This window comes from Macrobrachium nipponense, chromosome 5, assembly GCF_015104395.2.
Source record: "Macrobrachium nipponense isolate FS-2020 chromosome 5, ASM1510439v2, whole genome shotgun sequence".
Taxonomy (NCBI): domain Eukaryota; kingdom Metazoa; phylum Arthropoda; class Malacostraca; order Decapoda; family Palaemonidae; genus Macrobrachium; species Macrobrachium nipponense.
In genome coordinates this window covers 93,966,038-93,980,692 of record NC_061107.1, presented here as the reverse complement: position 1 = coordinate 93,980,692, position 14,655 = coordinate 93,966,038, and the positions used below count along the sequence as shown (strand labels likewise).

Genomic DNA, 14,655 nt, shown 5'->3' with positions numbered 1-14,655 from the left:
GTGTTTTAACAAATACTAAGTCCAGTTTAATCATTCCATTATTGCTACACTTTACATAATAGAAATTTTTGAAGAGCAGTTGTAGAACTTCAAGGCAGGAGAGTATCCTTGTTTAAAAACTGAACTTTTTTCAGGTTCAGAGATGCTTTGGGAACCCAGGGGATGCTGCGGGATGAGTCTCAGGACCGGAAGTCTTTGCCTTGGTTCGCTAGTCCTGGTAAGTGTGAAGGGTTTTATTTAGTTGTCATTCTTAAACTTTGATTTTGATTTTAACAAGTTTTCTGTTGATGCCGCAGACGTGCACCTACAAATCAGCTCTACACACACATAATTATATATATATATTATATATATATATATATATATATATATATATATATATATATATATATATATATATATATGTGCGCGCGTGTGTGTGTATACATGCAGTCTTTACCGCATGCGCAGGTAATTTCGATAACCACAATACCCTCTTAATTTCTCGATTTCTTCAAACTCTGGAAACGCTTATCACGGGTAAGCCTTAATCCAAATAAAGAGAGAAACGAAGGTAATATATATATATATATATATATATATATATATATATATATATATATATATATATCATATATACAAATTTGAGCCACAGCGTTTTCCTTGCACCAAACTCAAGGTCTTTCTTTTTGTATTGAATATATCCGAAATTTGCTTCGCTTACAATTTTTGGGTTTTCTTCCCATACAGTTGAACTGCCTGTGACCACAATCATATTCCCCTTTCAACTCATCTCCAACCTTTTCTTATGCGACACCTTCCGGTCCCTCAGAGATATACGATCGTGTCACCAGTTTCTTTCATTTCACTTGCCGGGACCGCTGTCACATTCAGGAAAGCGAATCCTCCGGCTCTTTTGTGTAAGTTTTCGCTCTTCAGCGTCTTCCGTGACGATTCTTTTTTTTACTTTTTTTTCATGGAATAAGGGCCTGTGATCTCGGGTTCTTCTTCAAGCTGTCAAATTTCTCTTCGCGCTCATCTATCCAAATAATCCTTCTATAAGGGAGGATGCGAATGGGAATAAGAGGAGAGAGAATTCTCCTGTTCTAACATTCTTATGTTGTTCGAATGCGGGTGTCCGTTAGGTCTTTTGTTGAAGAGATATATTCTTACTCTCGTTCAACAACTATGCAACTGTACCTTTTTCACTCTAAAGACTTCTTTGTTTGAGTTAAAGCGTATTTTAATGCAAAGGAATTATAGCATATTATCTCATGTGATTTAATGCTCATACTTTTACACAAACTTCTTCTATATGCAAGTTGTGACGCTGCCGTTGTTTTTGGTTCGGCATTGATCCAGTAATGAGATACTGAGGCTGTTATTCTTCCTCTGAAACCACACTTCTTGTGGAAGAGGTTAATTTGTCCTTGTAATATATATATATATATATTATATATATATATATATATATATATATATGTATATATATTATATATTATATATATATATAATGATATATATTGTATATATATACATATATATATATATATATATATATATATATATATATATATATATATATATACATATATATTTACCTATATAATATATATATATATATATATATATATATATATATATATATATATATATATATATATATATATACTATATATATATATATGTAGTGGAACATCTACATATGAAAGTCTCTACGTACGAAATATATATATATATATATATATATATATATATATATATATATATATATATATGCAGTGGAACATCTACATACGAAAGTCCCTACGTACGAAAAATCCAGGTTACGAAAGCAAAGACGAAGATTTTTTTGCTTCTGTGTATGAAAATAATTCAGGTTGCGAAAGGGTGTATGTACTGTAAACCGAAATTCGCCCGGGCTGCCGAGAACAATTTTAAAACTCATGTTCTGTCAACTCAGTTGACTCGCCACCATCCTCCCGCATTGGTTCCTGATGCTAGTCACCGCTGTAAGATCCTTCTCTCCTATTGGTCAGCATCTGTCCCATCATGCACCTACGTCAAGGCATCCCTCGACCATGTCATCGAAGCAGCGTTATCGTACACACCTGGAATTCATTCGTTCACATAGATTTAGTTTGTTAACGTAAATAATTCGTGTTAGTGATTTTGCTTTCTTTGTATATTGTAAGTTACTTTATCGTGTTGTGTGTGAACTTAATTACTTACGTTATTAGCCATGGGTACCAAGAATGTTGCTGAAGTTCACAGAAAGAAGAGGATGCTTTCTATGGAGACGAAGATGGAGATAATTAAGAAGTATGAGGCTGGCATGCGGCTGAGTGTGATTGCTAAGGAATACGGCTGAAATCCATCGACGATAGGCACCATCCTTAAGCAGAAGGAAGCCATCAAAGCAGCTACCCCTTCCATGGGCATGAATATCTTTTCCAACACGAGGAGCCATGTGCATGATGAGATGGATTAAAGGCAAAGAAATCGCTGGTGATATGATATCTGAGGCGGCAATCTGCCAGAAGGCCAGCGCTATTTTCGGTGGTCTGAGTACCCAGGCCGAAGACGATGCAGAAGGGACATCGAAGGCAACCTCAGACTTCAAGGCTTCTCAGTGTTGGTTTGATAAATTTCGTAAATGGACTGGCATCCATTCGGTGGTGTGGCATGGGGAGGCGGCCAGCTTGGACATGAAAGCGGCCGAAGCCTTTATTAAGATGTTCGACAAGATGATGATCAACTAAGGCTACAGTTCTCAGCAGGTCTTCAACTGTGATGAGACTGGCCTTTTTTGGAAAAAATGCCTCGTCGGACGTACATCACGGAGGAAGAGAAGAAGCTACCCGGGCATAAGCCTATGAAAGACAGACTTACGCTCGCACTTTGTTCGAATGCCAGTGGGGATTGCAAGGTGAAGCTCCTACTTGTCTATCATTCGGAGACTCCTCGAGCCTTCAAGGCCCACAAAGTGCTAAAGGAGAAGCTTCCAGTGATGTGGAGGGCTAATGCAAAAGCCTGGGTAACGAGACTTTTGTTCACCGAATGAGTAAATATGTGTTTCGGCCCGACAGTGAAGAAATTCTTGGAAGAGAAGCACCTCCCTATGATATGTCTGCTGGTGTTGGACAATGCCCCTGCTCACCCTCCTGGCCTCGAGGAAGATATCCTAGTGGAGTATTCTTTCATCAAGGTTCTTTATCTTCCACCTAACACCACCCCTCTCCTCCAGCCCATGGACCAACAAGTGATATCAAACTTCAAGAAGTTGTATACAAAACATCTTTCTAAGAGATGTTTCAACATCACCGATACCACAAATTTCACCTTGTGTGAATTTTGGAAGGAGCATTTCGATATCGTCATATGCATCCAACTCATCGATCAAGCTTGGAAAGAGGTTTTGAGGCGAACCTTGAATTCTTTGTGGAGGAAACTCTGGCCTGATGCCGTATCCACCCGAGACTTCGAGGGATTCAATGTGGGCGAAGCTGATGCAGATTCAGAAACAGTTGACGATCCTGAAACTGTTTCGCAACCAGATCTTGACGAGATCGCTGCACTCGGCAAGTCCATGGGGCTGGTCATCGACGAGGACAACATCAATGACTTTCTCAAGGAGCACCAAGAGGAGCTTACGACAGATGACCTGAAGGAGTTAGAGGCCATGCAACATAACGTCGTTCAAGAAGAGTTCTCTAGCAGCGGGGAGGAGGAGGAGGACGACCCTATGACAACAGCAGAAATTAAGGATGTTCTGGCTGCTTTTCATAAAGTGCAAACATTTGTAGAAAAGAGACACTCCAAAAAGGCTTACACAGGTCGTATACTTGTGCAGTTCGATTACGTTTGCCCGAGTCATTTCAGGAACATTTTGAAAAGCAGGCAGAAGCAATCTTCCTTGGATAGTTATTTTTTAAAGAGGCCTTTAGTAGTACTCAAACAGGAAGGTCCAAGTGATACAAAAAAACAGAGAATTGGAAGTGGTGAAGAAATTGAAATTTGTTAACAAACGTAAAGTAAAAAAGTAAAAAAAAATTTAAAAAATCAGAAAAATGCAAAAAAAAATTTATTTTTAAGTTTTTTGTAAAGTCAAGTGTTAATGTTTTCTGCTATTTGTTAATGTGTTTCGTAAAGTTTAATGTTAATGTTTTCTGCCATTTTTTAATGTGTTTCGTAAAGTTAAGTGTTCATGTTTTCTGCCATTTGTCCTCATCTGTCGCCACTTTCGGACATCGCCTCACTCGAAAGGTAAGGTTCCACATTGTACTACATATGTATGTACATGTACGTACAGTATTTCTCGTATCCTGTACATTAATACACTTTATTTAAAGGTCAGTCACAATTAGATAAGGCATTGAATGTTTGTTTGTTTGTATGGTGTTTTTACGTTGCATGGAACCAGTGGTTATTCTGCAATGGGACCAACGGCTTTATGTGACTTCTGAACCAGGACACATCTCTCACTCCTTGTTGTATTTCATTGTTTATTGGTCAATTTAGCTTTGTTATAAAATTTACTGCGGTGTTTTTGTAGGGCTTGGAACGAACTAGGCAATTTACATGTAAAACGTAGTTCTAGATACGAAAAAATCAGATTACGAAGGCTGCTTCGGAACAGATTAATTTCGTAACCTGAGGCACTACTGTATGTATATTTTTATATATATATATATAATATATATATATATATATATATATATATATATATATTATATATCTATATATATATATATATATATATATATATATATATATTATATATATATATATATTATATTATATATATATATATATATATATATATATATATATATATATATATATATATATATATATATATATATATATATATATATATATATATATGTGTGTGTGTGTGTGTGTGTGTGTGTATGTGTATATATATATATATATATATATATTATATATATATATATATATATATTATATATATATATATATATATATATGTATATATATATATATATATATATATATATATATATATATATATATATATATATATATATATATATAATATATATATATATATATATATATATATAATATATATATATATATATATATTTCTCACCTTTCTCACCAGACGCCAGGTAGGCCTTCAGGCCTGTCAGTCGTCCTGCTTCAGGAACAGTCTCCATTCTTGGCGATCATCATAGAGCCTCATCTCATCAACTTCCCGCAAACTAGAGCCTCTCCTCTCTACTCCTCTCACTATGTTTTTGTAGCCATCTCATTTTCGGTCTTCCTACCGGTCTCCTTCCTTCCGGTGTCCATTCCAAAAAACTTATAGGATATCGCTCCTCCTCCATTCTTTTGGTGTGTCCAAACCATCTAAGCTGTCCTCTCTCCACAAAATCTAGTATCCCCTCCACTCCCAGTTCTCTTCTAATGTCTTCATTTCGTAGGCCTATCTAGTCTTGTTACACCTTTTATGAGTCTTAGGGCTTTCATTTCAGCTGCTTGAAGTTGGCTTCTAGTTCTTGATGTTAATGTCCATGATTCATGGCCATAAGTCAATATTGGTCTTAAAATAGAGAGGTATATTATGGTTTTCACTCTGCGAGGTATATTTCTGTCTTTCATTAGTGGGTAGAGCAGATACAGATTGTTACTGAATTTCTGTATTCGGGTAGTTATTTCCAGTTTTGAATCATTTTGGTCAGTAAACTCTACTCCTAAGTATTTAAAATTTCTACACTGTTTTAATGTCTGACCTTCTAATTCTACATCTACGTTACTTGGTGTTCGTGATAGGTGCATGATCTCTGTCTTATTCTTGTTGATCCGCATTCCATTAACTGTTAAGATCGCGTTCCAGTTGTTGACGTTTTCTTGGAGAGATTCTGCGCTGAGGGCTATCATTGCATGGTCATCTGCATACATAAGGTTGATGGTCATATCTGCAGCTTCATCCTCACTAGTTCCCTCATACATTTATCTAAGAACATATAAAAAGAAGTGGCGAAAGGACGCTGCCCTGTCTTACTCCTGATTTTATTTCAAACCAGTCTTCATTCTCTTGATTTGTTTTTACTCTGGATCTGATGTTTTGATAGGTGTTATAAATTGCTCTTATAAGTTTCTCAGGGATTCCATAGTAAGTGTCTTTTAGGGCATCCCATATTTTCATTCTTGGTACTCTATCAAAGCCTTTCTAGATCTATAAAAGCAATATATCTATTCCTGTCCCATTCCCAGCTCTTCTCAAATATCATCTTGAGGGAGAAAATCATATCAGTTGTCCCTCTTCCTGGTCGAAAACCGTTTTGCCATTCACCCAGCTTTGGTTCAACATATCCTCTCAATCTAGTTTCAAGTATTCTTTCATATACTTTAAAAGCATGTGACATTAGGGATATTCCTCTATAATTGCTGCAATTTGTCTTGTCACCTTTCTTATAGATTGGGCATATTAGATCTCTTCTCCAGTCTTCAGGTGGCATTTGCCCATTCCAGAGTATGACGATTAGCTCTAGTAGCCATATATATACATGTTACATACATACATACATGGGATATGGAGTATAGGCCAAAGGCCAAGCACTGGAACTAACGAGGTCATTCAGCGCTGGAAAGGAAATTCAGAGTAGGAAGTTTGAAAGGTGTAACAGGAGGAACACCTCGCAGTTGCACTATTAAATAATTGATAGGAGGGGGTGGATAGTGAGATGGAAGAAAGATACTATGAATGGAGGTACAGTAAAAGGAATGAAAGGGGTTGCAGCTAGGGGCCGAGGCGACGCTGCAATTAGAACCTTTAGTATACTGACGGCACTAACCCCCTTCGGGGTACATACACACACACACACACACACACACACACACACATATATATATATATATATATATATATATATATATATATATATATATATATAACATATATATATATATATATATATATATATATATATATATATATATATATATATATATATATATATATATATATATATATATATATATATATATATATATATATATATATATATATATATATATATATATATATATATATATATATATATATATATATATATATATATATATATATATATATATATATATATATATATATATATATATATACACGCATGTAATCATAACAAATCTCAGAATTAAAATCATGTCTAAACACAAGATTCTTTGCATCATTTGATAATTGAAACAATGATGAGAATGTTGTCTATGTTGGCTGTTACGATTAAACATCTGCCGCTCTGGGATTCTGAAAATCTCTGTCAGTACCGCCTTTCTTGATTTTACACCTGCGTACTTCAGCAAAAGGTCGTGCGTGCACGTGAAGCACGAGAACAAGGAAGTAGGAATTCTGCTATCTGCAGCAGATTGTAACTGTGTTGTGTCACATGACAGATGGACTAACTTAGTGGCTTCAAGTTTGACATGTCTATTGCAATTGCATAATCGTTGTAGTATGCCTTTAGCGTGCTCTCTCTCTCTCTCTCTCTCTCTCTCTCTCTCTCTCTCTCTCTCTCAAATTTTGAAGCCGAATCCTATTAATGCAATATCTATATCATCCAGCCTTCAGCGGATCGCAAACGAACTACCCTGCTTTTCACAGCTAGATTTTTTTTTATATAATAAATCTTGAGTTATTCCCGTCATTTAAAATGCCAATGATTTTTATGATTTTACTTCGCGGCAGAAATCCCACAGTCAACAAAGGAAACTAAATGTATATTTCAATCTGTACTACAAATCTCCACGAGAAAACGCAAGGGGTAAAAAATGCCTCTGTTACGCGGTAACGGCGCCTTGTGCTTGTTTGCAAACATCAGCTGTGAAGCCCCCCTAAAAAGTACTGCACGGCAACAGCTGTTTTGCACGTGGAGACAGCTTCCCAAGACAGATGAATCTTGCATTGTTTGCAACATTAGTAGCTGCAGTGTCGTTAAGGTTCTGCCTGCTGGAGTTAATGTCGTTTCGTCACCTTTTCAATGAACTTGTATCAGTTTATTTCAGCTCTGTAAATGGTTATTATCTTAATTCCTTAATAATGGGTTTATCAATGATTATGGTTTTGGGAATTCCAATTGACACTTCGATCTGAAGTCAACACCTAGAGTAAAATAGTAACTGCGTAATAAGACGAATTTTCACGTTATGGACATCTATGCACGGTTGAAGTCTTTTCGCCCGAGATTAAGCCTTGTTCTCACTTTAGAAGAGAAACTGTGACACAACTGCTCTATTTATTTGAAAAGAAGGCAAAAATTTATTTCTCTTACTGGTGAGAAAGAACTGAATTTGATTCAAGAAGTGTTTCTGAACATGACTCAGGGAGTGTTTCTAAGTGAAAAATATAAAAAAAGGGTAACAAAGGAAAATACGAGTACGAGTCCTTTCCTTAGTGTTTTCAACAACATTCTAATTACAGGATTAAATCTTTAGGTTTGTGGCAGTCTTAGCATTTAAATGTAAATTATAGTGAGGGAAGTAAACTTAAGTTTACTGCTGAAAATGCATGGAACTACCGGGCTCAAGGAGAATCTTCCATGGTAATGTAGAAATAATTTTCCTTCGTGAACTGAATACTTGTTGACTCAAGCTTATCACCTTTTTCCAGTCTACTCTGCGTAAGTACTCAGGTAAACGCATCGGTTTATTAGTTTTTTGACCGATTCGAACAAACAATGCATAGAATGAGGATATTATGCACGATGTCCTACATAGTTACTTTACTGACTATTTTCAACCATAATTAATTTAAATTGATTTCTCTTGTGAATACACTTTTGACTTCAAAACCTTGAAAATGTTGATAATATTTTATAAACTATTGGGATATGAGAGGCTCAAACTTTTGGTAATCGTTATCTTTATCGAAAACAGGGTCAAAAGCATTTTTTAGCGCATTTTCGAACATTATGTGAGAATCCTCATAGATGGCGTTAACGTTTTCCATCGACACTGATCTTGATAAATTCCTCGTGCGTGTATGTCAGGGGAGCAATTCCTGATGTGCTTCGGTAAATTAGTTGGAAAATTGACCTTGTAACTCGAACTAATGGTCAGAGCAATAATGTGATATTCATGTATCCAACGTTGCTGTATATACAAGAAGACTAGGCATCCACTGTAGATAACTGCGACAAATTCGGGGAACGACCTGTTTGAGAGTTAACAATAATTCACATCACAAATGGAAATGTTATTAACATGAGCTGCGGAAACTGTGCATAATAATTTTGTCTCTATGAGTAGAACAGGCAATTGTCGTTATCTCCCCTTATTGCAAGTTCCAGTTGAACGATGCGACCTTCATATATATATTATATATATATATTATATATATATATATTATATATATATATATATATATATATATTAGTATATATATTATATATATATATATATATATATATATATATATATATATATATACAACAACAAGCACTTTTCATTATTCAGCTAATATTATCCGACATGGACAAACAAACACGTATATAGCTGAACGTTGCCATTGAGTTCCATAACGAATAATAAAAATCCTTCTAAATTAACTGCTTTCTTAACAAGGTGAAGGGACCTGGTAGACCCAACCCAAGGAAAGGAATCCCATTCTCGCGTTTCCTATCCCTTTTTAATGTTTTATTACTCAAAGACAGTGAAATTACCATAGTTACTTGGCATTTAAAGCACACACTCACACACACACACACACACACACACACACACACACACACACACACACACACATATATATATATATATATATATATATATATATATAATATATACATACTATATTTATATATATACAAATATGTATATATATATATATATATATATATATATATATATATATATATATATATATATATATATGTCTGTGTGTGTGTGTGTGTATGTATGTGTATGTATAGGGTAGCTTTAGAGGAAAACAACGGTTAATGCTGTTGAATCATACTGCTTTATACCATCTATAGCATTCATTTCTAGGCAAGTCTGTCCTCCCTCCTGCCATTTCATGCCTATATATACATTTCACTAACCTTCCTCTTTCCATTCTTTCCACATTACCAAAACATCTCAACACTCCTCTATTGTTCCGTCGACTAATATTTTTACGAATTTTTCTACATATATGCATACTTCTTGCCCCTCTAATTTATCGTACACCACACAGATTATGCAAAATATAATGTCAGTAACTTCACCATTTGTTTTCTCTCATTATCTTTATGCACCGACACTTCACTCCCAAAAGAAAATTGGATCAACTAATATCGCAATACGTTTCTACCTTCGCTTCCATAAGCAATCCAAGGCTCCTCAAATTCTTTTGCTTGAACAGTGTTACTTTTGCTCATTTGCAGACTAGCACCTTCTCTCATGCTATTGCTATCTGAAACTTTATATTAGTGAATCATGGCAAATCATTCGCCATCCGCATTAATATCCATTATTCCATCTTCCTGACTTCCATTTACACTCATAATCTTACTCTTGATCAGACTCTTTTACTAGTTTCTGCAGTTCCTCTTCGCTATTCCCAATCTATTTTATATCATATATTTTATTATATCAACCATTTTCTGGTCAATTCACTATTTATTTTATTATTCCCACAATGTTAAACCTACTATCTTTTATTCTGAAAAAATGAGGGATTTTAATATCCACGAAGCTCGGAAGTGGGTGTAGATAATGCTACAAGGCGAGACATATTTTTAAGTGCTGCTGATGAGCCCTCTCTATTTTTGTACGAAGTGGCCAAAGTTATAGAAATAACCTGCATAGGAGTTCCATGCATGATTCAATCTTTCGAAGCTGATATATATATATCTATATATATATATATATATATATATATATATATATATATATATATATATATATATATATATATATATATATAATATCTGTGTGTGTGAGTGCGTGCGTGTGTGCACAGTATTAAAAATCACACAGTTGTAAACAAGAAAAATAGGCCTTGCATACACAAATTGGGTTACTTTACTATATATATATATATATATATATATATATATATATATATATATATATATATATATTCATCTGAAAATTTGCATTTTGATAATTTTATATTTATATACTGCTTCGCCTTCATATCGGCAACAATAAAAAAAAATGCCAGATTATTATCATTAATGTTAAAAAAAATGCAATATCTACCAATGTACGTAGTCTAAATTTTTTTCTACTCTCTTTCCCTAAGGTTGGCGCCCTTCTGAGTCTTGCTATGACTGCAGAGGGCATCCTCACATACGACTTCAGTTTCGAAGTGGTTCGGTTCTGCAACAAAAACGTCCACTGGGAACAAGACAGGTGTCAGGTTATCACAAAATACACAGGTAACAGGAACCGGATTTCCTCAGGTATCAAGTTAACTGTCGGCAACCAAGGGATGATCTGGGGAAAAGTGACTCGCTAACCTCTAAACAACTTGACGATGAGACGATATTTGGCTGGATTAAGTTACGTTTATATAATTACTAAGTATAATGTGGGTAACGCGAGTTGGGTTGTCGTTATTATCTTCATGTTTTCCATTACCACCTCATAAGGACTAACTTCCATTGTTAATGCTGTTCAAGTTATCATATATGAGTCTTTGATATTAGAATTCTTTACGCTTGAAAGTCATCCATACATAAACGTATTCTAGTTTAAACTGATATATATATTCAATATATATCAATGATAAAAGTACCTGTTGTCTACTCAAATTTCCAGCTGCGTTGAAGAGAAAAACAACCAGTTTCCAAAATATTTTTACTTTCTTCAGGATGCAGGAGCATAAACCATCCTTTTCCCGTTTACTTTTGTCTACTGGCTTTATCACTGGGTCTTGGATAGTGAGGGGTGGGGGTGAGGAATCGTATTCTATTTTACTATGATCAACTGCTTCCTGTCACCGTCTTGTATCCTATTACCCTTCTCTACTTTCTTGCCGAGTTTAGAGTATGCCCTGCATAAGCATTTTGTTTCATACCTTACTTCTTTCTATAATAAGGATAAAACAGATGAACTAAGATCTAACCGTACTGGATATATATAAACAATGCGTAAACAACCATCCAAAGGAGTAAGTTTACTACATACAGGGTGAAACGGCTTAAGGTGTTGTCCAGATGAACTGGATGTAAAAATAAAAAAATAGTCTAAATATTAAACATTGGATCTTTAATTAATGTAAATGAAGTTCTTAAGTAACCATTCGTGTTGGTAGTCGACTTCATTATAACGATAAGCAAAGAAATTATTACTTCAAAATCACCCATTTTTGTTAATGTAAAATTAAATTTTTCAATAAAATCAGGATGAATGACTTTTGGTGAAACTATGAATGCATATCATGACCAATCATATCTAAGTAGATAATGAATTTTTTTTTTTACTGTTCTTATTGCCGCCAGGTCTGACCATTGTGAGTCTTCATGTGATTATCAACATCGCAGAAGCTGTTTTTAGCAGCATGCTAATCCACGGCATAAGGAAGGTAAGTTCAATCTTTTGGAATACTATAAAAGTGGGCATTTCCATACAGAAATATATAGAAAAAGATAAATTACTTTTTATGATTCTTAATCTTTAATCCTATCCAACAAATGTGGAATTTTATTTTGGCTTATCTGTTGGACTGCATGCTGACGGCATTATTTTGTTTGTGGATATTTACTTTTCCTTCCTGCCAGGAAAAAATAAAATACCATTTGTCTTAGAATAATTCTTGATCGACACTCCTCATTCGTAATTACGTGGTTTTCATAATAATTGAATAATGCGTAGTAATTCGGCCCATTCGCATATTTCCCTTTTCCCCCGTCCATGAGAAAATGCACAGTTTAAACACTAATGAAAATCTATTGATTGCAGAACAAAACACGGTTGATGGTGCCCCTGATGGTGCTTTGCGTGTCACAAATTATATTACTGATAATGATTTCCATGCTACCGTTAGCTGTCCTGGCTTACATCCACAGCTGGGAGGTTTTCCTGGTAGCTGCAGGCCTTTTTGGAAGCATCATTTTTGTGGAAACCTATTTTGTCCTGGTCCTACGAGCCTATTGGTTGGAGGTAAGATGTTACAAGAACCGCTCTTCTTGCCAGTAACTGACAGAGAGATACGAATTTACTTGATCAATATTTAGAATTAAAAGACTAATTTTAATGCTGCGTTTGGAAAGCTATAAGTGATCAACTTCCAACACTTCCAAGTAAGCTAAATAAAATGTGAACGAAGCGACCAATTTCAGATGATTGTGAATCGTTCTGTAATATGAAACACGGGTATCAATGGAACGTAATACTGTATAATACGGTTATATCTTTTTACATGTTATGAACTGATTATTCCTTCTAAGACCATTGCTAGTGATAAGAATATTCTACGAACAATAAACTACAATGTTTTTTTTTCAGTGCTAATTACATAAATTAAACTATGACAGTGCCTGTTAGCCTGATACCGAGATAACAGCGAGGGAAACTAAAAGGCAGTTTTGATAAGATTTAGTCTCTAAAATGAAACACACTAAAACAGATTAATTTGTTTCAGGTCAAAAGGAATAAAGCCCAGGTCCATCTTCGCTTGGAAGAAGAAGAAGACGATTTCCCTAAATGTATCGAAGAGGGGAAGAACATTGAGTCAAAAATTATCGATATCTAGTATTAACTCTTGGTTCCCCTGAAAGGAAAGAATTATGGGAAATTCGCAATGACGTTCTCAGCAAATCAACAACATCCATGCTGTACGTATAGCAGGTTACAATAAACGGGATTACGTAGCAAAACCTATTCAGACTTCAGTAGCTTTTACACTTAATATTTGGACATATCTTCATCTACCCAAAGGATTCACTGATACAACTAATAACACGAAAAACTGTACGTTTCATTTATTGTTGGGAAATCAACAAAGCCTGTATTTTCTATTCAGTGTAACGGCCGCCTCCGCTGAGAATATCCTAGCATTTAGAATAGGCGCGGAAAATTGGTTACAAACTTTAATAAAGATCATCAATTTGGAGTCAGTACCGTCAATGCGGTACTAATAGATGTCAAAGTATACATTTTTTGGATAAATTAAAATCATGCTCATAAAATACGAAGATAAATCCCTCGATGCAGCCTCGTTCTCTGAAGGCCTGTGCCTACTTGTTAGTTCAAATACTGAATACATTGTTGAGATATATATGTATATATACAAGTATATAGCTAGTATATACACATACACAGCAGTATTCTTATATACATATATATGATGAATTCACAACTGTATATACTTTAGGCATACATACATGTGGTTCATGTAACTTTATTTTAGGTGTGTGTGTGTATACAAATACATATAATACTATATATATATATAATATACAAATATATATGTATGTATATATAAATATATAACACACATATATGTATAATATATATATGTATATAAATATATACATGAACTGTACGTGCGTTTGTACTCGTATGTAGATGCAAGTGCTCTTGGTTATATATTGCACGTATGTGACAAGATTAGTTTGTTATCAACAGCGATTTTCATTATGGAACGAAATTATGAGACTATCCTAACAGTGTCTCGGAAAGTTTTTAAATTCCAGTAGCAATATCCTTCATCTTCAATTACACTAA

General features: G+C 34.6%; 1 protein-coding gene across 1 annotated transcript in view; it reads left to right on the top strand.

Moving 5' to 3' along the window:
• The window catches only part of LOC135215517 (uncharacterized), a 29,947-nt gene extending 15,596 nt beyond the window's left edge, over positions 1–14,351 (top strand). The window contains exons 2-6 of the mRNA XM_064250336.1: positions 135–217; positions 11,228–11,363; positions 12,429–12,511; positions 12,889–13,089; positions 13,571–14,351. Coding sequence (XP_064106406.1) covers positions 135–217; positions 11,228–11,363; positions 12,429–12,511; positions 12,889–13,089; positions 13,571–13,681 — 614 coding nt within the window. The 3' untranslated portion in view covers positions 13,682–14,351. The remainder of the gene's footprint in view (positions 1–134; positions 218–11,227; positions 11,364–12,428; positions 12,512–12,888; positions 13,090–13,570) is intronic.
• Positions 14,352–14,655: the final 304 nt, after the last annotated feature.